Below are 26,342 nucleotides of genomic sequence, written 5' to 3' on the forward strand. Positions count from 1 at the left end.
CTGTGTAGAAAATAGAATGCTTACAGGCAAGGCAAAGTGTACTAACCAAAAAGATGACAATGGTAATCACATATTGAAAACTACTTTACATAGACTTGACATTTTAAATAGAAGGCTTTACGATTTTTTTCCCTGGAGCTTAGGATTATTACCATGTTGAAATATGACCCTGCGACGATACTCCCCAATTTTTTCAACTGCGGCGGGAACATTGTCAACTAAAATGCGCAAATAATACTGATTACGAATACATCATCATCATTAACGGCACAACAACCGGTATCCGGTCTAGGCCTACCTTAGTAAGGAACTCCAGACATCCTGAGGTGCGCCGAGGTCCACCAATTCCACACCCCTAAAAATTGTTTGGTGTTTTGACCTATGACATCTTTCCATCCATGAGGCATATTCTGCCACGTTTCCTCCTTCTCGAAGTGTGTAAGGTTTCAATCTACGGACTTGTGGGTAAAACTTCCGCGCCTGGTGCGGTTGATCCCTGTACTTGTCGAGTTCATAGATCTGTTGGTTCTCGAGTCTTTTTTCGTCTGTGAAGTCGCTTCTCCGCTCGACGGAGTTCGTGATAGGTTGTGTCATTTGTGTTTTGATATAAACTATGGAAGCTAAATATCGCCTGAATACGGACCCCGTTCCTACTTGGCTGTTAAAGTCTCTAAGCATGGTTTTAATATCATACTTGGGACAGGCTTCGGGGTTCGTTCTACTGTCTTGTAGAAGGTATCCTTCTCTCCGACTCTACTGTGTTCTCTGTAGAGGCGTGAATGTTAATGACGGTTATATTTCTAAATTTGCCTCGCAAACGCAGAGTGCATAGCCTTTCGCTTATATTTTCAAAGCCGATAACAGCAGATTTCATTTTTAGGCTGATTAGGAAACCTTCTCCGAGCAAATGGTTTACTGGATGGCCATTATAATATATGGTGTGGTGAATTTTCTCCAGGAAACCGGTCCTTGTCCAATTCATCTCTTGTAATGCTGTTACATCATCCTTATATTGTGACAGGGTACCGACTAGCTGCCGAACAGCATTCGGTCTGTACAGAGAGCGCACTGTCCATGAAAAAATGCGCAATTTATTATTCCGTTTTCGTTGCCGGGTTCGTCAACTTCGCCATACTATTAACATAGGATACTGGTCCCAAGCTCAGGTAAAAGACTTGTCATGTGCCTGCTGACGACTGTATCATCATTGCAGGCGACCTTAATGATCAAGTGGGTGAAAAGGCAGACGGTAACAGGTGCCATGGAGGAAAGGGGTTTGGAGCGCCTAATGAGGGTGGCGAATGTATAATCGACACTCATGACCTTGTACGTACGGTTCGTCAGACGATTGTCTCATCTTCCTGCATTTTATAGTGGGAATTGTAAAACGCAAATCCATTAGACGCCGACATTTTACCACCGTTACTGATAGCAAAGCCTTTTCCTATGAGAACCGGCCCTTAACATCGGCCGTTGAACGCGGTCTGCCGAATTAAGCCGCCGATAAAACACGCACATGAGCAGACTGAACCCCCGCGCATTAAATGTTGACGATTTCGCGAGAAGAAAGAAGAAATGATCTCACTTACACGATTATCAACCATTACGAATGTGGAAGAATCGTGGAAGCAAATTAAAGATACAATCAACAGAGCGGCCTATGCAACCCTCGGAGTCACCAAACCAGGTAAGCGGTTCATCAACCGTGATAGTAAGCTTTGAAATGACGATGTTCAAATGAAGATTCGTGAAAAAAAATGCCTCTATCATAAGTTTTTCGACGATAAAACGCTAGCCAATTGGCAAATTTAAAAGAATCCCAACCGGGAAACCACGAAAGCGATCGCAGTCACTACTGTCACACTCGGTATGGCGAGAGAGATCTTTATCGACTTGCCAAAAGCCGACACTAGCGCCAACAGCATATAGAACACTTCTGTTGCGTTAATGACAAGAACGATACTTTGCCTGCCGACCAACCAGGCATGACGGATAGATGCCGAGAAAATTTTGAGCAGATTTGAACTGAAGAAGTTGTTCATCCGCCAGTTCCACAATTATTGCCGAAATTTGGAGCAGTTCCACCTGTCAGCCCAACTGGTGTTCAGAGGTAGCTTGTGGAAGATGGGGTGGCAACCCTGTCGGCCGAAACAAAACCAGGTGGGCCAGGAGAACCTCCATAGTGGTGGCATTGGGAGACGCTGTATCACTTTACTGTGCCGGCCATGATGCAGTAGGCGAATGATCTAAAGGTCTAATTAAGGCGATTAGACCCGAGTCTGCACGGGGACTCATCTGAAGAGGTATTTGGCCACGAAATCTCACCAGGGGTATACTGGTACTATGGGAGCCGAGATAGCCCCTGGACTCTCCTACTTCGGATGAACTCCCGTTGTATGTGAGTACAGCTCGGTTATTTGCGGTTGGCCCCCTAGTGGGAGCTTCGTGGGGGTTGTTGGTCATGCTCAAGCGAGAAGAGACCTTCGGGCCTCGGCGTGGTATTGCGTTTCAACACGGGTGCCGTACTGCTTAGTTCGGTAGAGATTTAGGTAGGTCTTACATCCACCAGTATGAATGCTAAGCCATGCACTTGGTATAGACTGGTACCGTTGCTGCTTGTTTCAGCGGGGCTCTGATTGTGGTCACAAAATCAATCCATGTCTTAAGGAGACCGTGGGATTAAGTCGCAAGACAGGTGTTCACGTTAAACCCTCAAGGACATAACTGTCACCGCACCTGAAGTCGAGGAAGCAATAAAACGAATGAAATCGGGGAAGGTCACATGGCCTGACGACATTGCATCTGAGCTATGGAAAGCGAAGAGCTGGGACCCAACACTGTGGTTCAGTGAATTTTTTAATCGGGGTATTCGGGAAGGTAGGACACCATCTGATTGGGAAGGAAGTACCACGGTTCCAATATGAAAAAAGAAAGGTAGACCAGCAGAATGTTCAAATTACCGTCCGATCTGGTTACTTTTCCATACCATGAGGATTTTTAAAAACACTCTTAACAACCGTATTCGCGAAATCGTTGGAATAACCGTGAATCAAGCCGGAACCGCGGAACCACTGACGCAAAATACGCTGCGCGGGTACTCATGGAGAAATACCATGAGAAGCATCGCCCTCTTTACATTACATTTCTGAATCTGGAGAACGCGTTTGATCGTGTGCCGCACGAACTTATCTGGTATGCTCTACGACAGCACTTAGCTTCAGAAGAACTCGTGCGTTGGGTTCAATTTCTCTACCATGATCTGAAAAGTAAAGCTCAAAGTGTGGTGGGCCTATCAAACCCGCTTCGTGTCTCAGGTGGTATTCACCAAAAAAGCGCCCTTTCACCACCGCTCTTTGTTCTTGTTATGAACACTGTCACACGGGACATCTAGTGCGCAGTGCCCTGGTTAATGCAGACGATCTTTTCCTAGCATCCAATAGCAAAAATGATCTCGCGCAACTTGTTCGAAAATGGAATGATCGCCTCAGGCAACACAATCTCATATTGAAAATGAATAAAACTGAATTTTTGGCAACGTATCTCCATGAAAAAGGCACAATCACTGAGCGATTTAAATATATCCGGTCAACACTATCAGCCAATGGAGAAATGCGTAATGAAATTGCTTCACGTATTAACGCAACTTGGATGAAGTGGCGTTCCACAACTGGTGTTCTTTGTGATCGACGTATCAACGAACGTCTCAAATCGAAAATTTGCCGCAATGTCGTCCGTCCTGTCGCTCTCTACGGTTCTGAGTGTTGACCGACTATAAGCGACAATGAACGGCGTGTTGCGGTAATGGAGACGAAGATGTTGTGTCGGACTAGTCTTGTGACACGTTTTGATTACATCCAAAATGATTCGCGATTGTTATGGGGTTGCATTGATCGTGGGAAAATTCCGAGAGAGGCGTCTTCGATGGTGTGGTCGCCTTATGCGTGCTAACGAGAATTCACTCGTCAAGATTGGTCTGAACATCAAAGTCGATGGTAAGCGACCAAAAGGCCGGCCGAAACAACGGTGGCTTGATACGCAGGACGGAGATTTGAATGCCCCGCGATTGCATCCAGGTTAGCCTTTTAATAAAAAAAATGGCGAAACCGAACACAATGAACCGACCCCGCTTGTGAACGGGACAAAGGTTGAAGAAAAAGGAGAAGCGTAAACGCAAAAAGTAAACGCCACATTGATTAGGAGGTTCAACACTTTGTAAAATAGACAAAGGCTTGATAAATACTTTGCTAGTTTATGTTTGGTAGAATTCCTAGATTCTTTCTATCTGAGCAATCTTTTCCAGGAATGAAGCGCTAAAAATTCAGATAACTCAAGTGTTGACAATATGCATCACGTCATCCATTCTAATTAACTATTAATTATGAAAGACATGCAATTATTGTACTATCAGAACTATGAAAAGGTCAAATACGGATGCTCGGAAGCTAGTAAACATCTTAATATTGAAAACATTCAGCTTTCACTATAAATACTCCGCTAGTGATCATCATGCCTTCAGCCGATTCAGGTAAAAGTAGAAGATGATTGCTTTGGAGGTGATTTGTCTAGCGTTTCTTGTAAACTCAGTATTCGGTGGAATAACTAACGCGCGTCCTCCAATTTCATTTCTGAAACTGGCGACATGCCAGGAGTACGTGACAAACTCGGACCCTTGTGAACATTTTTTCCCCATTGATGTATTTAAAAACAACAAATCTAGTGAATACAAACTCCGTCTAAAGTTTTACGTGATGGGCGCAGTTGATGCTAATATTAAGCTTTCTAATGGACAAGATGTAGAAATGGTCCCGTATACAATTGGTAATTAAAATCTATTTATTTTGATGTTGACTGTGTACAGTGTAGATACTTCATCTATTCCGAAATTCCAAAGGTCCTTGTAGATTCTTATGGATAAAAGCAATTAAAACGCCGGAGAAGGACTACCTTCCTTTATTACCTGAATAAGCTACGAGTTTTCATTATTGGTGGAAAAACTACAAGCATCAGAAAAGTTAACTTTTTCTTAGATCTAAAAGATTCAATATCTTCCAGTTGTTGGTGGCCATAATAACACATACTCTCGCATTCGAAACTCCGCTATGCACACAACAGGATTGGACAGCAATATAACTGGAATACTTTCACCCCTTTGGCCAACCCCCATAGATGTGCGCCTAAAACATGGTAATCTAGATAATTTGTGATTTCCAAGATAACATCACTTTTTCCTTATTAGATGGAGAACTATCGGTCGCTATTACTGGTGTTGGAGACCCACTTCTGAGAGCTAATACTCCCGATTTGGACGTGAAATCTCTCTGCCTGAACGTATGGAGGAGTGAAGGTCGATGGTTTTACAATTGCAATGAAGATGACGGTAATATACCAAAAATACGTTCTAAAAAAATTTACGAATTTTTCTTCCCAATTTTTTTTTTCAGAATCTATCTCAGCGGTTAGTCCATGCCAAATAGAATTACCAGTAAACTAAATAAACAACTGCGATGAGAGGGCAAAGTAAAAGACAAAATGTGAAGTAAATTCGAATGTTCATACATAGCTAGAAATTCAAAATATTCCTTGATATATCCAACTCCGCCATTCACCGTCATACAAGTCCTAGATTCTGACTAATTTACGTGAAATACAAAATTTTTATGTTCTATTACTTTGTGATTAATAATTCTATTTCCTTAAAACTTTCCAAAATTGTGCATTATATTATTACTTTTAATAGTACCAAATCTTGTATTTCTATTTCCGTCCAATTCCCGTTAGTGGATCTGATGCTACTCGTCGCAAATGGAGAACATCGGCACCGAAGATCTGATGCCTGATTCGTCCATAGGCGGGGCATTCACATAGGAAATACTCCGTGGATCCCGCTTCGTCATTACAGGAGGGACCTGTATCATCTTGAATAATTCCTATTCTGAATATGTGCCCAGCTAGTGAATTATGGCCTGTCAGAATGTCCACAATACTTCTGCAAATCCTCCTGCTTTTCGGTTCTGACAGGAAAAGTTTGGTGTCTCTATCAGCAATTAGGCTCTGCCAGCTGTCATTATGGAAAGCTTGTTCCCAGTTTTTGAAAGTAGCCTTAGCCAATGCTACTCATTCTCCGATTACTGGTTACGGTCCCGGCATGAAGGAGATTGAACTCCCTTTTGCTAAAACATCCGAAGTTGTTCCACCGTATTGAATCTAGAGATAGAGTTCAAACGAGTGTGATCAAAGGACTACTCAACGCCCTCAATGCAGCTTGACTATCATTGTAGGTTGCGATGCGCCTGCCCTTCAACCGCTCGTCAATCATCCAGTTTGTCGCCCTTAGGATCGCATAAACTTCGGCTCGAAAAACCGTTGCATATTGTCCCAAAGGAAAAGCCCACTTCTCGTTTTTATACCAGGGGTAGACTCTGGCTCTTCTGTTTTTGAGTCATCGATGTAAAAGGTAGTCAAAGGGTAGTATAGGTCCCGGGGCGAAACCCACAATGGAGCATAAAACCTGGGAAATGCCTGCTGAACCAACACCAACAGCTCTACTACCAAACCCTATCTCCACCTCCACGTGGTGACCGCTGGGAGCTCTTTCTTGACGAAAAGCTGCAGACGGAGAAGGATGAAGGCGAGTCTCCCGCGCCTAAAAACGGGACAAATTGTACCAACTGGTCCTCTAGGTTGGGGGTTGGGTAAGGCTGACAACCCTACACGGAAAACAGCTTGTTACGAAGCCACAACAGGAGCCTCGGATAGGACGGATTTTAAAACGACGGACCCGGCAACGATAGAGGAACAACGATTTGCGCATTTTCTCATGGAACGTGCGCTTCCTGTACAGAGATGAAGCTGACAAGCAGCTAGCCGATACCCTGTCCCAATATAGGGCTGATATAACAGCGTTGCAAGAGATGCGATGGACAGGGACCGGTTTCCTGGAGAAGAGCCACTACACCATATATTATAGCGGTCATTCAGTAAACCATGTGCTCGGAGTAGGTTTCTTAGTCAGCCAAAAAATGAAACCTGCTGTTATCGGCTTTGAAAATATAAGCGAACGGCTACGCACTCTGCGCTTGCGATGCAAGTTTAGAAATATAAGCCTCATAAACGTTCACGCCCCTACAGAGGAGACTGCAGAGTCGGAGAAGGATACCTTCTACGAGGCAGTAGAACGAACCCTCGAAGCCTGTCCCAGATATGATATCAAAATGATACTTGGGGATTTTAATAGCCAAGTAGGGAAGGAGCCCCTATTCAGGCGATACGTTGGCTCCCATAGCTTACACGAAAAAACAAATGATAACGGACTGCGGACTATTCAATTAGCAGGGTCACACGAAATGGTTGTTGGAAGTACCTGGTTTGCGCGGAAAGCGGTCCACAAACATACGTGGGCCTCTCCAGACGGGACCACTTTCAACCAAATTGACCACGTATTGATCGAACGCTGCCACCTCTCAGCCTTGGTGAATGTCAGAACATATAGGGGGGCCAATATAGACTCGGATCACTATCTCGTTGGCATGGTGCTCCGAGTTCGAATAACAATACCACCTAGAATCCCCTCTGACAATCAGGTGAGAGTGAACACTGAAGCCATCCACAACACAACCCTCCGCGACACCTATAAGAGGGAAATGGATGCCGCAATAACCGCAGTCAACAGAGGACCTGGAGCTGAAGCATCAACAAATGATCTTCAGAACCACCTGAAGAACGTTATCATGGATACGGCCACAAATATACTTGGCCCCAGCCGCAAAAGGAGTCGGAACGGCTGGTTTGACGATGAATGTAAGCTAGCAACGGAACGGAAGAATGCAGCATACCGAGTAATGTTGCATTCTCAAAGAACGCGGGCACGCGCAGAGACTTATCACGAACTCCGTCGAGCGGAGGAGCGACTTCATAGACGGGAAAAGGAAGCCTGGGAGAACCAACAAGTCTGTGAACTAGAAAAGTACAGGGAGCAACCGCACCAGGCGCGGAAGTTTTACCAACAAGTCAGCAGGATGAAGCCTTATACACCCCGATGCTCATCCTGCCGAGACAAAGAGGGAAATCTGATTTCCGACAGGCATTATCTGTCTCATACATAAAAAGGGAGATATTACACAGTGCAGCAATTATAGAGGTATCACGTTTCTGAGTACCATCTATAAGATATTCTCCACTATCTTGCTAGGTCGGATAGCCCCATACGCCCAGAACATCATTGGCCCATACCAAAGAGGCTTCACTCCAGGCAAATCAGCAACAGATCAGATTTTCTCTCTGCGGCAGGCGATGGAAAAACTGTTGGAATATGGACAACAGTTGCACCATCTGTTCATCGACTTTAAAGCCGCCTATGATAGCATAGCCATTGTAAAACTGTACACGGCCATGAAAGAATTCGATATCCCGACGAAATTAATAAAGCTGACCCTGACCAATGTGCGAGGCCAGATAAAAGCAGCAGAATCACTCTCAAGACCATTCGACATCAACAACGGTCTACGACAAGGGGGTGCCCTATCATGCGTCCTCTTTAACCTGGCCCTCGAGAAAGTGATCCGTGATGCTGAGGTGAATGCAAGAGGTACGATCCTCTTCAAGTCCACCCAACTACTGGCCTATGCTGACGATATCGACATCATGGGAAGAACGACCCGAGACGTACAAACTGCTTTCATCCAGATCGAGCAGGCGGCGCGAGATCTTGGGCTGCACATCAATGAAGGCAAGACAAAATATATGGTGGCAACGTCAGCACCGAAGACGAATCAACCAATAACATCAAACACACTGGTCAAACACAAACACGAAGAAGAATAAGGATAGGAGAATACAACTTTGAGACCGTTGACAATTTCTCCTATCTAGGGTCGAAAATCACTACCGATAACAACTACGATGATGAAATCCGCGCACGGTTGTTATCAGCCAACAGAGCCTATTTCGGCTCACAAAGACTGTTCCGCTCGAAACGTCTCACCATACGGTCAAAGCTCTTACTGTACAAGACTATGATCTTGCCAGTCCTCATGTATTCCTCGGAAACTTGGGTTCTTAGCAAGAAAAATTGCGAGCCGCCTGCTCAATCTGGATGAAGGCAGTTTGTACGTCTCGGGTCGTTCTTCCCATGATGTCGATATCGTCAGCATAGGCCAGTAGTTGGGTGGACTTGAAGAGGATCGTACCTCTTGCATTCACCTCAGCATCACGGATCACTTTCTCGAGGGCCAGGTTAAAGAGAACGCATGATAGGGCATCCCCTTGTCGTAGACCGTTGTTGATGTCGAATGGTCTTGAGAGTGATCTTGCTGCTTTTATCTGGCCTCGCACATTGGTCAGGGTCAGCCTAGTCAGTCTTATTAATTTCGTCGGGATACCGACTCTGGGGCGTGTACAGTTTTACCCTGGCTATGCTATCATAGGCGGCTTTAAAGTCGATGAACAGATGGTGCAACTGTTGTCCAAATTCCAACAGTTTTTCCATCGCTTGCTGCAGAGAGAAAATCTGATCTGTTGCTGATTTGCCTGGAGTGAAGCCTCTTTGGTATGGGCCAATGATGTTCTGGGCGTATGGGGCTATCCGGTCTAGCAAGATAGTGGAGAATATCTTATAGATGGTACTCAGAAACGTGATACCTCTATAATTGCTGCACTGTGTGATATTTCCCTTTTTATGTATGAGACAGATAATACCTCGTTGCCAATCGTCAGGCATTGATTCGGTGTCCCATAGCTTGAGCACAAGTCGATGAACCACTTGGTGTAACTGGTCGCCTCCATATTTAACCAACTCGGCTGTAATTCCATCGGCTCCTGGCGACTTATGATTTTTTAGCCGATGAATTGCACGGACTGTTTCTCCTAAGCTTGGTGGTGGCAGTATTTGTCCATCGTCTTCAGTTGGCGGGACCTCCAACTCGCCGATGTTCTGGTTGTTCAGTAGCTCATCAAAGTACTCAACCCATCGCTCTAATATGCCCATTCTGTCGGAAATCAGATTTCCCTCTTTGTCTCGGCCGGATGAGCATCGAGGTGTATAAGGCTTCATCCTGTTGACTTGTTGGAGTCAGATCGTATGGTGGTCATTAATACGGACTTACTTTTTGTACATGGGTAACGAGCGGCTACTTTTGACTACAATACCAGCGTGTTGCTGTTAAAAGTAGCCAGCATTTCCACCTGCATATTGATGCTGCATACTTTTGTCAGAGAGCAGGGCTATTGTTGAGCATTGAAAGAATTGTTATCTTGCTAAGCAGGTAACGAGCAAACCTCGGGCCTACCTAATGCAGAATAAAGTGGTTCCTAAGAAGTAACTTCAAAAGCATTTGCATAGTAGACAATTCAGGACGGTAAAGCCAGCCGAAGTAAAACAAGTATCGATAAGCCCAGACGAACAGTTGCTGGCTATGGCGAGAGGAAGAATATCTCGCGATCAGGCTGGAGAACAAAACTTTTGGCTCTAGACCTAAGAACCAAGCTTATGCTGGGCGAAACCAACAAGGTATTCTTTCCGCTCAAAAGTAGGCCTTGATTATGGATAACGTCTGTAGCCTTAGAATGATCGCGAGAGGCTTTCGAGAGTCACAATAACGACCGTATACTGCTACGATCACGGAGCAAACTACCTTCCTAATTTGGCATAAGTGACTGGCTCACTGGTAGACTTCCGACCCGGCTACTTTGCAAAGCATAATAGGTGTTCTTTCTCAAAAGTCACTGCGAAATTCGCCGAGTTTAAAAACACACATAGTGCAAACGCGTGCACTATCTGTCGGGACAGAATCAATCGTGACAGTGAGATACATGTGAAACTAAAGCATGACTGCAAGTGTGGAAAATGCAACTAGTCCTTGAAACGTCTTCGAATTTCGATCGTCTCTAATTTTTTGATCATAAGGGACACTTGCCCAACAAGATACTCCAAGTCGAAATACTGGAAGCCGGCGCTTCGGGTATAAAGTTATGTGAGAAACTTTCTCCGCACATTTTTGCATTCGTATATGGATAAAAACACTAATTATTCCTTCATCTCGTTTTTTCTTCACCCTTTGTCCCGTTCAAAAGCAGGGTCAGCTGGTCGTGATCGGTTTTGCCATTTGGCTCTATCAAATGTCTGATCTGCATGTAATCTCGAGGCTTTTAAATCCCCATCCAGCGTATCAAGCCACCCTTGTTTTAGCCAGCCTTTTGGTCGTTTACCATCGACTTCGACGTCCAGACCAATCTTGGCAAGTGAATTCTCGTTAGCGCGAATTACGTGACCATACCATCGAAGACACCTCTCTCGCAGTTTTTCTACGATAGATGCAACTCCATACCGGCCGCGGATATCCTCATTTCGGATGTGATCAAAACGTGTCACGCCACTAGTCCAACGTAGCATCTTTGTCTCCATTATCGCAGCAAGCAATTCATTGTCTCTTATAGTCGGCCAACACTCAGAACCATAGAGAGCGAGAGGATGGACGACATTGCGGTAAATTTTAAATTTGAGACGTTCGTTGATACGTCGATCACAAAGAACACCAGTTGTGGAACGCCACTTCATCCAGGTTGCGTTAATGCGTGAAGCAATTTCATAACGCATTTCTCCATTGGCTGATAGCGTTGACCTGAGGTATTTCAATCGCTCAGTTCTGGGCAGGTCACTGCCGCTGGCAATGAGTGTGCCCGTTGCATATGGGGATCGGTCGTCAAAAATTCAGTTTTATTCAGATTTAATCTGAGACCGTGTTGCATGAAGCGATCATTCCATTTTTGGACAAGTTGCTCGAGATTATTTTTGCTATTATATGCTAGGAAAACATAATCTGCATAAAGCTGTGTATGGGGCGCTTGACGTTGGATGTCCCGTGTGACGGTGTCCATAACAAGAACAAAGAGAAGTGGTGAGAGGGCGCTTTCTTGATGAACACCAACAGAGACACGAAACGGTTTTGATACATAATGGTCCGCTCGGGTGACAGCGATCGCTTTCTTTGCTTCTCGGTTGGCATTCTTATAAATCTGCCAATTGGCGAGCGTTTTATCGTCGAGAAACTTGTGATAGAGTTCTTTTCACGGACCTTCATTTCAACGTCGTCATTCCAAAGCCAAATATCTCGGTTGATCTACCGCTTACCTGGCTTGGTGACCCCGAAGGTAGCAGAGGCCGGCTTGTGGATTGTGTTTTTCATTTGGTTCCAGGATTCTTCTACATTCGTAATGGTTGGTAATCGCGTACGTGAGATCGGCGCATCAGTGCGTCCCTTACGTTGTTTTATCGGTGGTTTAATTCGCAGGACGACAATCAACAGTCGATGTTGAGGTGCGATGGTCTCATAGGGAACGGCTTTGCAATCAGTGACGGTAGTAAAATGGCGGCGTCTTATGAGAATATAGTAGATTTGCGTTTTACTATTCCCACTATAAAATGTAGGAAGATGAGACAATCGTTTGATGAACAATGTATTCATAAGTACAAGGTCATGGGTGTCCGCAAAATCGATTATACGCTCGCAGCCCTCATTACGCGCTCCAAACCTTTCCTCCATGGCACCTGTTACCATCTGCCTTTTCACACACATGACCGTTAAGGTTGCCGGCACATGACAAGTCTTTTCATCGAGAAGTTGCCAGAAGGCATCTTTTTCGGCATCAGATCGACCTGTCTGTGGTGCGTACGCGGTGAAGAAGTAAATAGTGCGATCAGCTGATATAATGGTGAGCTTCATCAGCCGATCATCAAATTGTTCGACTTCTTTAATGACATCACAGAAACCCCCTGATATGGCAATGCCAACACCGTATTGAGAAAAGTTTGTAGCCGTTTTTACCGCGTTTGTGTTCAATGTCGCAGCTTTTGGCCCAAGACTATTGGGTTTCTTGTAGAGCGCAGATATCAATGCGACTTTTCCGAAGGGCCCTTGCGAGTTCCTCGTTCTTTCCAGTTAGGGTGCGAACATTTAGCGTGCAGACACGTATTTGTTTTGTTCGGGCTAACTTACTTAAATGAACAATGGTACTATCATCTTGTGACTTGTAAGTCGACTGCAGAAAGAAGATATGGCTCAAGTCTCCGGTTCAGCGCGTTGCCAAGTCTTCAAAGAAGAACTACAGAAAGCGAAAAAATCAATCACCAGAATCCACATTGCGTAAGCAAACATGCATAGCAGTGCAACTGCTTACGACCTGAGGGAGCAGATGGTGCAAGAAAGAAAAGCTGACTTGTTGCTTCTCAGAGAACAGTACTAAGATAGGAGCTCAGCATTCTGGTATGCTGATATATCTGGCATTGCTGGCATCTGGATGAGAGTCGAGGAAATTGTTGTGAAATCGTTGTGCGGAAGTCACATTTTTCAGTGTTTTCCTCACACAGAATGAATCTAGGCCCGCTTTTCGGAACAGGATCCCGGCCTTGGAGGACGAGATTAGAAACAGGGAAGGGAGAATTCTGGTCAGAGGAGATTTAAACGTTCTCGAATGGGGTATGCCTCAACCAGATTTTTCAGGCTCACAGATTTTAGGGATGGCCACCAAGACAGGAATTATTGTCCTAGCATAAATTTCGGTGGCACTTCGGCATTCCAAAGGCTTTGTTGTGAGAGAGAGAAACGTAACTTTTGCTACGGAGTCCTTAGCATCAGCGGTTCAACGATGGAAGGTACTGGAATTTTTCACGGCCAGTGATCATTACATTTCCTTTGAAATGATAAACAGCTCTTCCCAATGTTCTGCTGCTCGGCAAACACCTACCGGATAGAACATCGGGAAAATCGACGTTGGAAAGTTTGTCGAAGCTCTCTGAAGATAGGTATTGCAAATCAGCTACAAAATCCAGGCGCAGACAGAAGAACTCCAACTGAATCATTAGTTCATTCAACAATAAGCCTTAACGTAGTACGGCAGTATGCAATGTATCGGGTCCCAAAAGGAAACTGCGTCCCAAGAAATTACTCGTGTACTGGTAGACGGCTGAAATTGCAAGCCTACGAAGGAACTGTCTCGGATTTCGGCGGGTTGCTCAGCGCGAAGGGACCAAGACGAGGTGATGCTTGGAATCGTAGAATATGAGAGTGGGAAAACGGAACTCCGCCATGAAATGAAAAGGTAGAAGGCATGCTGTTGGCAGGAGTTAATCAAGAACGTAAATAGAGAGCCATGGGGCCTTGGGTTTCCAAAAAAGCTCGGTGCCCATCGGTGACCCTATTCCATGGAAGCAACGGAGATGGAAGAAAGGCAGGCTTTTTTCCTGTCCACGCAATTCGAACTGACGCTGCCGATGAAGGAGTGAGTACTAAGGAATGCCCTATCTTGACTGTTAAGGAACTAGAGGAGGCGGTCCTGTCCATTAAAGAAAAAAGCCCCAGAAACGGATGGTATTCCCAACGAAGTGTTGAAACTCTTTTGTAAATACAAACCGGACTTGCAGCATTCAACCTATGTTTCACAGCAGGTGCTTTTCCACCTCGGTGGAAGGTTGCGAAACTTGTGCTGATAAGCAACAGCAAATGTGACCCCGGGGTGCCGTCAGCATGGCGTCCGCTCCGTATATTAGACACAGCGGGGAAGCTGGTTGAGAAATCAAGTCAAGACTGCTTGACGCAATATGTGCTGCGGGAGACTACTCACAAACACAGTGAAGCCCCTGGCGTTTTACGTAGGCACCTGTCGTGAGACTTAATCCTACGGTCCTCTTCAGACACGGATTGATTTTGTGACCACAATCAGAGCCCCGCTGAGACAAGCAACAACGGTACCAGTCTTACCAAGTGCATGGCTTAGTATTCATATTGGTGGATGCAAGAATTACCTAAATCTCTCCCGAACTATGGAGTACGGCACCCGTGTTGATACGCAACACCATGTCGAGGCCCGAAGGTCTCTTCTCGCTTGAGCATAACCACAACCACCATGAAACTCACACTAGGGGGGCCAACCGCAAATAACCGAGCTGTCCTCAGATACAACAGAAGTTCACCCGGAGTATGTGAGTCCAGGGTAGTCCATGGTACCAGTATACCCTTGGTAAGGTTTCGCGACCAATTTGCCACTTCAGATGAGTCCCCGTGCAGACTCGGCTCTGATCGCCCTGATTAGGCCTTTGGAGCATTCGCCTAATGAATCACGGCCGGCAAACCAAAGTGATTATAGCGTCTCCCGGTGCAACCACTATGGAGGTTCTCGTCGGCCAATTGGTTTTGGTTTGGCCGATAGGGGTGCCGCCCCATCTTCCTCCCCGCCACCTCAATAAGATTTTAGAGCGGGGAGATACACAATTGATGCCATTGAAGGGTTGGTCCAGGCGATGAACCTGGATGGGGCACACACAGTCGCCACTGTCGACGATTGGTGCTTGTGGTTGCCATTCCCCTTTACGGTTGCAAAGTATGGGTTGACGACTTCAGTAAGGAAATGTGCCGCAAGCGCCTAGCGCAAATACGAAAAAAAGGGCTCCGCAAGTTGTGTCCGCCTATCGTACCATTCCGGAGCCAGCTGTAATGGTGATGGCGGGAATTATTCCGATCGCTCGCCATGCTATCGAGCGGAGGCTTATATACCTCAGGAAAGGCGAGGAAAATAAAGAAGTTGCCACTTGTGAAGAGAGTGACCGTACTCTCTACGCATGGTAGCAATCTTGGGAAACAGAATCAAGAAGTTGGTTGGCCATGCATCTCATCAAAGACGTGCAGCCAGAATTCAAACGAAAGTACGGTGAGGTTGACTATTCCTAACCCAGCTGCCCAGCGGACATGGGTATTTTTAATCTTACCTGCACACAATCGGACACCATAATCGAGGCCATGCTGCAGACCGTGGAAAAGAGGGAGATGGATAGGAGAAATGCCAGGATAGCTGCGGCTCACTGAATCCACGGGGTTTTGCTCCTATACTGAATAGACCTGGCCTGAGGTAATGTGTTAAACTGTTCCGAGTCAGAGTCCTAGACATTCCAGGGCGTGTTTTAGCCGATAGTCTGTATGAGACAGGAGTTCTACACTGTGTGCGTAAATGCATTTCACCTGCCTACATGAAACAAAAAAAATGCAAGAACGCAAAAAGGAAAGTTTCCTGACATTCGTTGGAAGGTCAATTCTTTACAAAATAGGCTGAGGCTTGATATACACTGCGTTAGTTTATGTTTGGCTGAATTCCTAGATTCCTTTCACTCAAGCCATCTTTTCCAGGAATGAGGCGCTATAAAGGCAGATAACACCAGGGTTGACAATATGCATCACGTCATCCATTCTAATTAACTATTAATTATCTAAGACGTGCAAGCTTCAATCAGAACTTTGTCTATGAAAAGGTCAAATGCGCATGCTCGCAAGCTAGTAAAAATCTTAATCTTGGAAACGTTTCAGTATAAATACTTTGCTAGCGATCATAAGACAGTCATATCTCGACCAAGTGACTAAAAAGTAGAAGATGATTGTTTGGAAGGTGATTTGTCTTACGTTTCTCGTAAATTCATTATCGAGTGCAACATCTAACGCGCGTTCTTCAGTTCCATTGTGGAAATTGGCAACTTGCAAGGAACTTGTGACAAACTCGGACCATTGTGAACATTTTTTTCCCATTGATGTATTTAAAAACAACCAATCTAGTGAATACAAATTGTATCTAAAGTTTTACGTGATGACCGCCAGTGATGCTAGCATTAAACTTTCTAATGGACGAGATGCAGAAATGGTCCTGTATACAATTGGTAAATAAATGGATTTCATATTTTTATATTAATTGTGCACAGTGTAAACACCCTACAGATTTCGAAATTCAAAAGACCTTTATAAATTGTTATGGAGAAGTTACTTTGAAAAGCAACTGAAACCTCCTACAAAAATAGTTATTTCATGTAGAGCCATATTTCGGGAACTGTTTATTCCCTTCCTTAGTATTTTGGCTACCAGTACTGAACAAGAGAGTAACTGGCTCCCGAATTACGTCCACATATACTTGTGTACCTGCAAAATAGTTATTTTCATAAAATAGATATTTTGTAGGGGAAAAAGCTGCGAGATTTTATTAATATTAGGAAAGATATTACAAGCATCAGAAAAGATATTTTTTTTTAGCTCTAAAGGAAATTAATTTTTCAGTTGTGGGTGGCAGTAGTAACACATTCTCTCAAATTCAAAACGCGACTGGGAACAAAGCAGGAATGTACAGCAATAGGACTGGAATACTTTCACCCCTTTGGCCAACCCCCATAGAAGTGCGCCAAAAATACAGTAATGCAGATAATTTGTGATTTAAAATCGATGATCACTTTTTCCATATTAGACGGAGAGCTATCGGTCGCTATTCCTGGTGTTGTAGACCCACTTTTGAGAACGGATGCCCCAGATTTGGACATGAAATCACTGTGCCTTAACAATCTGAGCGAGGGTCGATGGTTTTACAATTGCAACGAAGATGACGGTTGTACATCAAAAACATGTTTTAGAAATATTTATGATTTTTTCCTCCCAATCTTTTTTCAGTACACACATATCTCTACTGCTAGTAGACGCAAAATAGGTCCACACTAAACTAGACTCTCATCGCAGAGCAAAAGGACATAATGTGAAGTAAATTTCAATGCTGCGAATAAATAAAATAAATTTCAATAGATGTATTTTTTAAACATAAGAAGTTGGCCAACAACATCAAATGGCATCAAGCGTATGGTGACTACCAAGATATTATTTTGGTCGACAAATCCCCCGCCTCTATATGCTACGCAATGTTCCAGTCCATTTATAAAAGATCGTATCAGCCCGATGACATCCGTAAGCCAACAATCGCCTTCCATCCGAAGGACATGTTCTCTACTCAGCATCGGATACGCTACGCAGTTCTGACGATTGTCCTACTGTCGACGCATTAGTGCCATCGTTGAATCGCAGGGCACACCTGCGGACTTTCCGATCTCATGTCACTCCAGCGGTCCCTGCTGAACGTTTCCTCGCCATCGAAACAACTGTTCATATCAAGGCCAGCGTATTCCACCACTTCCGGCAAAAATCTGGTCTATACCAGAAGCAAGGCCAAATCAACTCAGTCCCCTCTCCCAGGTGTGAAGCTGACAAGATGGCTTTAATGACGGAGTGATAGCTTCCTTCAAAGTGACATACCACCACGACTTCGATGCTATCGTTGAATCTTCCTTTTGGCCACAAGTGATCTTCGTCAAGCCTTATCACAGGACCATGCTTCGAGAAAATTTCTAAGCCGCCCGCCGAACTTAAATGTTCTTCACAACTTTACACTGTTTTACCAAAATGTAAGGAAACTAAGTAATAAGCTATTGGGTTTCAAATTGTCTGCCTTAACATTCCAACATCACGCCATCTGTATTTCTGAAACCTGGTTGGATGACAGGACTTTAGATTCCGAGTTCCTGCACTGCGGTTCGCACGACAACTGGCGGAGGTGCCCTAATAGCTGTTAAGTCTCCTCTCCGTGCGGAAATGATCTTTGCCTACTCCAATTATGATTCGGTCATCATACGAGTCATTTCGCCAAATGTATGCCTCTTTATCATATCCTGTACATTTTCCCTTCGCTGTGCGAGGATTACTTTGACAGATTATCTGAAGTCCTAATCGTTTTGTTCCCCTTACTTCCTTTCATCCTTTGTGGCGATTTTAATCTTTCTATGTTCTCTTGGTCAGGTGGTTAAAAGGTAGTATAGCTCCCAGGGCGAAACGTGGATTGGTACTACTACCATACAACGTTGGGAGCTGGAATTTCCGCGGAATGCGATGAAGCTCGCACAAGTAGTTTTGGATGTTGGAGATGGACGACAGATTTTCAAGTTAGTCTATTGGACTAGAATGCCGCAAAACTTGAATTGAACTAAATGCTAGCTAGTTAGTTCGAGTACTCCTAAATAGCTTTCTGTTGTCCTTAAGGAACGATAGGCCAAACGGAACATTATCATGCGAGAAGCTCCTCAGAGTCATTATTGAGGCCCATATTCTATAACGTTGTGCATAAAAGTTAAAAATAGTAAAATAGTTAAAAGTTTCTTTCTATCTTTATTATCAGGGAAGGTTAGGGTGTCAGTCTTGTCGGTGAACCGATCGTGGTTTTGGTCGTCTGTTGTTTGCCTGTCCTATATATGTGTTTGCCATTTACCCTTGGTGGGGTATAGCGCATCAACCGCACTTATGTGTCATCGTTCGCGGTTGTCTGAAGTGGGCTTCAGTTCAGCTTACCGCACGAATTCCTCAGATCCCTGCACTCCTTCTCTACTGTTCTGCCAAAATACTTTTGAGACGACCCACCCGTCCCTTCGGTTCTTAATAGCGGGAAAATCAAAATTGGTTGGGTAATATGTAGATTATAGCCACACGTCTATAACTTGCGAAGGGCCTGACAGGAGGGCAACATGCCGCAGATGCAGCCAGGTAGGTCAAAGCAAACACCTGAAATATAAAGGAGGGTTTCGTTCTATCCAAAGATCGTAGCGTGTCTACTGAGAACTTTGCGCACACTGCGAGAGCCAGGACGCAGTTAATATCATCCACATTCCCAAGATCACAATGCACCGGAATGTAACAGCTTCTGATTTGCTGGTGCAGTTCGAAATAAGGACCCAGTTTCATGGTACCACGATATATCAGGTATCGCTACCATCGGGGTTCGGGATAATACCCACCTTAAAGTTCTTGCCCAAGACTAAAGGGACGACCGCTTTGTTTGAATTCGATGTTTAAGGGTAAGTTTCTTTTTGTCTATCATACAGATGATGCCGAACTTTAGACACAAACTTGATGCTCTGGAGGACGCTAGCTTGGGCACAGAGAGGCGAATCCTGGTCGGGGGTGATTTCATCGCTTGAATGGGGTATGCCTCACCCAGACTCCAGAGGAAAACAAATTCCCGAAATGGTGGCGAGAATAGGACTAGTAATTTTAAAAAGCGGATCTACGCTAATGTTCGGACGCAATCCTCGCTTCAGAATCCCTGCGGTCGTTAGTTGACGGGTGACGAGTTCTGGAAGATTTTTTGGCAGGCGTCCATTGATACATTGCTTTCAAAGTGATTGACACAACTTCTCGGTATGCGCCACCCGTCGTTCCTTCTGTGCGTGCAACGTTGCGAGGGTGAGCACCGGGAGGTTTGTTGAAACTCTTGGATCAAATGGGGCTACAGGTACTCCTACAGGTGGTGGTGGTGAAAGTGACACTGTCGTTAATTCAGTTATGAACCTGATAACGAGGGCTTCCGAGTTTTCACTCCTAGGATGTATTGGTGGACAGCGGAAATTGCAGAGCTCCGGAAGGTGTGTCACAAATTCCACCGCCTGACACAATGTTTAAACGACCATAATAATAGAGTGCCATAATGGCAGGGTACAGAACAACCAAAAAGGGACTTTGCAGCGCAATATACAGGAGCAGAACTGGCTGCTGGTAGTACCTGGTCGACGAAGTGAATGAGGACTCGTGAGGACCAGTTATACAAACTGGAAACCTACAAACACGGGGCTCTGCATAAATTCTGTTCACTCAAGGTCGAGAAGATTGACCGCATAGTACGGGCACTATTCTCTGGATGATGACGGCAGTGGTGAGGGCGACGAGAACTGCCTACTTTCCTCTACAAAAGAGTTACATAAATAAAAAGGCGCCAGGACACGATGTTATCTCGGCAGAGGTATACAAGCTGGTAAACCAACATCGGCTAGGCGTACTGCCCGGCGCGTTCACTTCTTGCCTGAAAGAGGACATTTTCTCTTCTCGTTGGAAGGTGGCGAGATTTGGACTGATCAGTAAGATGAAAGGCGATTCTAAGCCCGCTTTATAAGCTTGACACGACCGGAAGAGTACTTAGAAAACTCATTCGAATTAGGCTTGTTGAAGCAATACGTGCTCCTGTTGACTTATTCTTCTAGCAGTTCCATACAAGTTTATGGTTGCTATATTCCTCCAAGCGTGACATTGATTGGTTTCGGGAACATGTTGAGCAGGTTGACCTTGAGTGCAAAAGGGCGGAGATCAAAAGTCATTGCAGATAATTCGGGGGAAGCATACTGACAAATGCAAGTAGAATTTCGCATAGTTGGACATCATATGGGCTAGCGATGGTCAGGTTAATACTTACCGCAAAGAAGGGCCTGGTTCGGTTGTGGATTTGGCTTTTATTAGTCCTTTAGTAGCTCACGATATGTCGGCTTGGCGGCCAAGAATGAATCAAGCCAATTTTTGATATCCTGTTCTGATGTGAACCATATGCCAGCGAGGGCGTTCTATTATACATCGATGGAAATAAATGATAGTCGGATGGGGCAAGGTTTGGGCGGGTGAACCAAAACTTCCAAGCCACTATTTTCCAAATAGTGTTTGACTGGTGCCGCCATAGGAAGCCGAGTGGAAAATTATGGTCTCATGTCTGGTTGCATATTCCGGTCGTTTTTCGACTATTGCTCTCTTCAAATGGATTAATTATGTTCGGTAGCGTTCTTCATTGATGGTTTGATGGAATAATAATTAAGTTACGGCATCTCTTAGCAAACGGTTCGAATTAAGTTGAAGACTAGTTATATGTGTGGTCTGACCAGGAGGCTATCCCGGGCATATCTTCGGAGAGAGCCTTCTATATCGCGAAGTGCATTGCGACGCATGCAGCTTATCTATACCGAGTAAAAGGCCTAAATGCTGGTAGAAAAGTGACCTGTCTGATCTTTGGTCGGCCTGTCAACGGGCCAAATGAGCGGCTCAGAGAGCAATGACTAACATTGACTAGGAGGTGAAGCCGCGTGTACAGTGAAGTAAGAAGGACTGCTCCAAACAACATTGTGCAAAACCGGATATAAACCCATGGAGAAACACCCACTAGGCTGCAGTGGGGAGATTCAAAGGTCAGGCAGCTCCCCAAATTACATGTCCCGAAAATTTTTCCAGGTTTACTTCCTCAGGAGGATAAGCCCAGCAACAGTCTCCAAGACCATGTGATTGTAATATCTCCAGTAGTGACGGAAGAAGTACTGGGGATTTGCAGTGCCGGGCCCCGACATTATACCTAACAAAGCCCTTAAGGTGGTTATTAAGACGAGGTCGGACATATTTGTGGAGTTGATGGAAGTAGGCTTGGTGAATGGGACCTTCCCTGAGGTATGGAAATACCAAAAGCTGATGTTCTTGTCAAAAAGGGTTGATGCCAATTGGTGTACCCAGTTATTTAGCTGAACTTGTTGACAGGTGCCTAACAGGAAGAAGACTTTAGTACGACACAAACATTGTCTATGCAGGGATCTGTGCTGGGACCACTATTATGGGACATCATGAATAACGATATCCTCAAGGTTCCAGCTGCTAGCGAGGCCAAAATCGTGGGTTACGCCGATGACATAGAGGTGATTATTGTTGCACATTTCGCGAGTCACATATGTTATAATTTGTAGAGGGTTGACAAGTTATCGATCTTATTTGGGCGAGGTCTTGTAGCAAAATAACAAATTGAAATCAGATTTACTTACTCTTTCTTCATCTTGTCGGTCGAAACTTTTCGGACAACCAATATAGTATGTAGTTTTCGTTCTCAGACAAGTTATTTTTTAATTTGTACAAGAATCATGATTTAAATGTAAGTCCACTCCCTTTTTCAGCCCCATCACCATATCAAAATTAAAAAAGTTTGAAGCCTTACAAAAAGTCGTCCTTCTTACTATTAAAATGAATGCATAAAATAAACTACAACTAACAATTCAACGAAACTTTCTTTCAATTCAATCTTCCTTGCCGTCTCCCTAGTACAAGTAGCGCAGGTGATTATCGTCAACAAGGACTCCAATCCGACTTTTTCCCTTCACTCTAAGAAACTTTAATTGAATACATTTCCCACGCTTATCTGCCATGCATTCAGCTTTTCATTCGACGAAATGTATTTGGAGCAAAAAGATTGGATGGAAATGTGTAGATACAATGGAAAATGATACTTACAAATTTTGTAACTGTGGCAATCCTCGGAATGCATCCGCCGAGATCTTGCTGATTCTGTTGTCGTTCAAGTAGAGGTTGCGAAGGTGGGACAACCCCGCGAAAGCGTCATCATGGATTATTCCGATCCTATTTTCACTTAGGAAAATCGTACTGAGATTTGGAAAACCGGCAAAAGCATTAGTTGGTAGTGCTCGAATCTGATTGAATCGTAAATCTCTGAAAAGATAGTAGAGAACATCTAGATTAGGATAAGAAGTAGAGCGACGGTCTTAGGATAAGAAAACCCGCTGTGAGTAATGTGAAAGCTTTTTGATGATAAAGTCAAATGATAGAAGTCATTAGTGAATTGTAAAGCAACTTGGAAACCTATTTCGTGGGTGGAATGGGATGCTGAGTGGTGTCCGGGTGGAAGTTGAAACTATATAATGGATGAATGTGGTTACTAGAAGTATTGTCGCATGTGTGGTTCACATGGAGGTATTTAAAAATGTAATAGCTAAGGGTTGCATGCCCGCCCTGATGCCTAGCAACAATATATCATCGGCCATTTGGAATATTGCACTGAAAGGTGTTCACAACACCAGCGGAGGAAAGTTAAAAGGGGTCATGGACATCATTTGCGATGATAAATTATGTAGTTCTGTAGTGCATAACGGATGAATATGCCTTTATTTATTTCGTGGAAATATAGAACCTCACCTAGGTGCTTCTAGGAACGAAGCGCATTAATTGTTTCACTGTATATCATGGGGCATCCCCACGCACCCGAGGAGCCAATCAGACCCTAGTCTGCGATAGGACTTATCTGAAGTGGCTGTTGGCACGAAGCCTCGCAAGAGGTTATCTAGTATCATAGGAACCGGGATTTTCTCCGAGAAAATTCCTGGGGAATGTGCTATCGGCTCGGTACTTTGCAGGAGTTTCATGGTGGTTGTGGTTGCAAGAAGAGCTGCTTTTGGGCTCAAGCGCGAGTTGCGCTGCACAACTCAGCCGTCGTACTCCCGTAGTTGCGACAAAGGTGTTAGATAGGCCTCGCATCCACTGTTATGAATGCTGAACCTGCAATGGGTATAAACCAGTACCATTGTGCCCGTCACGGCGGGACTCTGATTGTAGTCTCCTTTGGGCCCCTTTTCATCACAATGCTCCACACCAGCAAAAGAATTTCAGCGAGGAACCAAACGTATGGCTCCATCCAGCTTGGATGCCGCAAGCCAAAGTGGATGCGCTATGCACCCATCTTTTTAGCTACATTCTTCCAGGAAGAAAGGCTGTAATCAGGCCATTGAGACTTTTTTGAACCAACTTGGTGTGGACATTGATCGAGGACCACCTCGTAACGTAGCTGCAGCGAGAGACGTCCGTCCTAATTAGGATGTGTGTGCAGAATTCGAGATTCCTGGGCAATTTTTTCTGCGTAGTCTAGTTGACGGGTGATAGTGGCTTAAGGCAGGCTCTCCGGGCGCCAAGTAATAGCAGGACTTGTGGACAAGAAAGATCGTCTTGGGCCATAATAGCTTCTTTCAGCGTTCTGTATCCTTTTACCAGCATTGGACTGCGGGTGGTAGACGGTTGTTCGGCAGTTTATGAAATCGACGAGTTTGCCTAACTACGAAAAAAGGGAGGAATCGAACTGCATTCCCTGACCAATGAGAATCATTGCCGGAACACCGAAACGAGGAATCCACTTTCGACAGAGGACCTCGGCACAAGATTGTCTAGTAATGTTTTTAAAAGGTATCATTTCAGCCCACCACGTTAACCTTCGATGATTGTGAGGTAATACCTGAAACCGTGTGACTCTCGAGAAGTGCTTTACGGACCGGGGAAACACGCCCGAACTTTTTCATCTAATGTTTTGTAGTTTTGCACTTCTTGGATACAAATGCTCTGTCTGACCCAAGAATTAATGTCCTTGTTCATGGACAGCCGGAAATACTTTGCGGTCACTAACCGATCCGGATGCCTGAGTGCGCTACATCATGAACGGTTGAAATACTTCTTCGTGGGAACCGGCCGGAATATATGGCCTTGGTCACTTATCTGAGGTCTAGCAGTATATACTGAACCTTTCCCCGAAGATAAAAAGATAAAAAATTCCCTAAATTTGTATTAGGAGTTGGTCCGGAAGCTCTTAGGAGTTGCGTCTCCAGCGCCTCTGCGATTACCGGAAAATAGATGGTGGTGGATATCTTGACTTCTGGAGCACGTGACAAACTATTCGCAATTAAGGTATTCTTTCCAGATGCGGCGGAATTGAACTGAATGGGGCTTCTTATGGACCACTAACACTGTGAATGGCCTTGAGGTGAATACTGGAAGTATTTTTTTGTGATCGTATGTACAGTAGTTCCGTTGATTGGGGTTCAGTTGCTAAGAAAGGAAGGAAGGAAAGGAAAGGAAATGGTTGCCAGATTTGATTCACCTTTCGAAGAAAGGCAGCACGTATGGCAATGTCGGAAGCATTGACGGATATTGTTAGGGGTGGGTCTTCTTGAGGAAAAGTGTATTTTCAACCAGCTGTTGCTTTGTGGTTTGTGAATTCTTGGGTAGCCTCTGGGGACTACGCAATCATGTTAGTTAAGGATCAATTGATGGTTTTGGGTAAGATACAACAATGGAAGTTTAACATGTGCTACAACATTTTCAGATTCGGAACTGCTCCCTGAAGCGCGAAGCTTGAAACCGCTTGTACTTTGACTGATGACGGGGGTAATCAGGCGGCTGAGGAACTTCACCTGCGGTTAGAAAAGCTTCTATTTATCAACGTTGAATACTAGACCGGCCCCGAGCAGACACTGAAAAATGCACTCTCAACGCCAGAACTAAGAGAAGCACGTCATGAAAACATCATCGAAGTAGACGAGATAAAAGTCGAGGTTTCGTAGCGCAGAGTGAATGAATCTCTAAGAGATTTGCGTCGCATTGCACTATCCAAAGGCCACCCAAGTGAATTTGAAGAGTCCGAAAGTTGTGCATATTGCCGTTTTAGGAGGCCTTCGGAAGCTACAGGGATTTGGCGATATGCCTTGACTTAGTCTAAGGTTGAGAAATTACGGCAGTTTGCGATAGAGTGCTCAAAGTCGTGGTTAAAGGGATTGAAGTATTGGTCTGGAATTGTCCGAGCATTTAGACGATTATAATCGCCAAGAGGTCGTCATTCGCCACTGGGTCCCTAAAACACTGTGAAGTGGCGACCAACTACTGTCTGAAGATTCACAAAACCTTCCTTGAGAAGTAGCATGAACTCTTTCCGCGCAACTGCGTGTTTCTGCGGTAACGGACGCAGCTTAGAAAATATAGGGAAGCCAGTAGTGTTGGGATGGTGCTGAATAACATCCTTAACTGGCTTAGAGAAACTGCACAGAATACATGAGTTGGCAACATCTTCAAAAACGATAAAAGAGGTTTTGGGCGTCTAGGTCCTGA

The 26,342-nt window shown here is 44.7% G+C and overlaps 3 protein-coding genes across 5 annotated transcripts in view; 2 read left to right on the plus strand and 1 right to left on the minus strand.

Moving 5' to 3' along the window:
* Nucleotides 1-26,342, minus strand: part of LOC119647734 (peroxidasin) — a 215,687-nt gene that overhangs the window by 89,538 nt on the left and 99,807 nt on the right. For all 3 annotated transcript variants that reach the window (XM_038048843.1, XM_038048841.1, XM_038048842.1), the window contains exon 3: nucleotides 22,914-23,129. In XM_038048843.1, the coding sequence (XP_037904771.1) occupies nucleotides 22,914-23,129 (216 nt within the window). The remainder of the gene's footprint in view (nucleotides 1-22,913; nucleotides 23,130-26,342) is intronic.
* Nucleotides 4,522-5,718, plus strand: LOC119647735. The gene is made up of 4 exons (XM_038048845.1): nucleotides 4,522-4,818; nucleotides 5,053-5,184; nucleotides 5,237-5,377; nucleotides 5,442-5,718. The coding sequence occupies exons 1-4, from the start codon at nucleotides 4,539-4,541 to the stop codon at nucleotides 5,489-5,491; spliced, it is 603 nt and encodes a 200-aa protein (XP_037904773.1). The 5' UTR covers nucleotides 4,522-4,538; the 3' UTR covers nucleotides 5,492-5,718.
* Nucleotides 16,370-17,591, plus strand: LOC119647736. The gene is made up of 4 exons (XM_038048846.1): nucleotides 16,370-16,690; nucleotides 17,082-17,213; nucleotides 17,266-17,403; nucleotides 17,466-17,591. The coding sequence occupies exons 1-4, from the start codon at nucleotides 16,411-16,413 to the stop codon at nucleotides 17,486-17,488; spliced, it is 573 nt and encodes a 190-aa protein (XP_037904774.1). The 5' UTR covers nucleotides 16,370-16,410; the 3' UTR covers nucleotides 17,489-17,591.

Source organism: Hermetia illucens, chromosome 2, assembly GCF_905115235.1.
Source record: "Hermetia illucens chromosome 2, iHerIll2.2.curated.20191125, whole genome shotgun sequence".
Classification (NCBI taxonomy): Eukaryota; Metazoa; Arthropoda; class Insecta; order Diptera; family Stratiomyidae; genus Hermetia; species Hermetia illucens.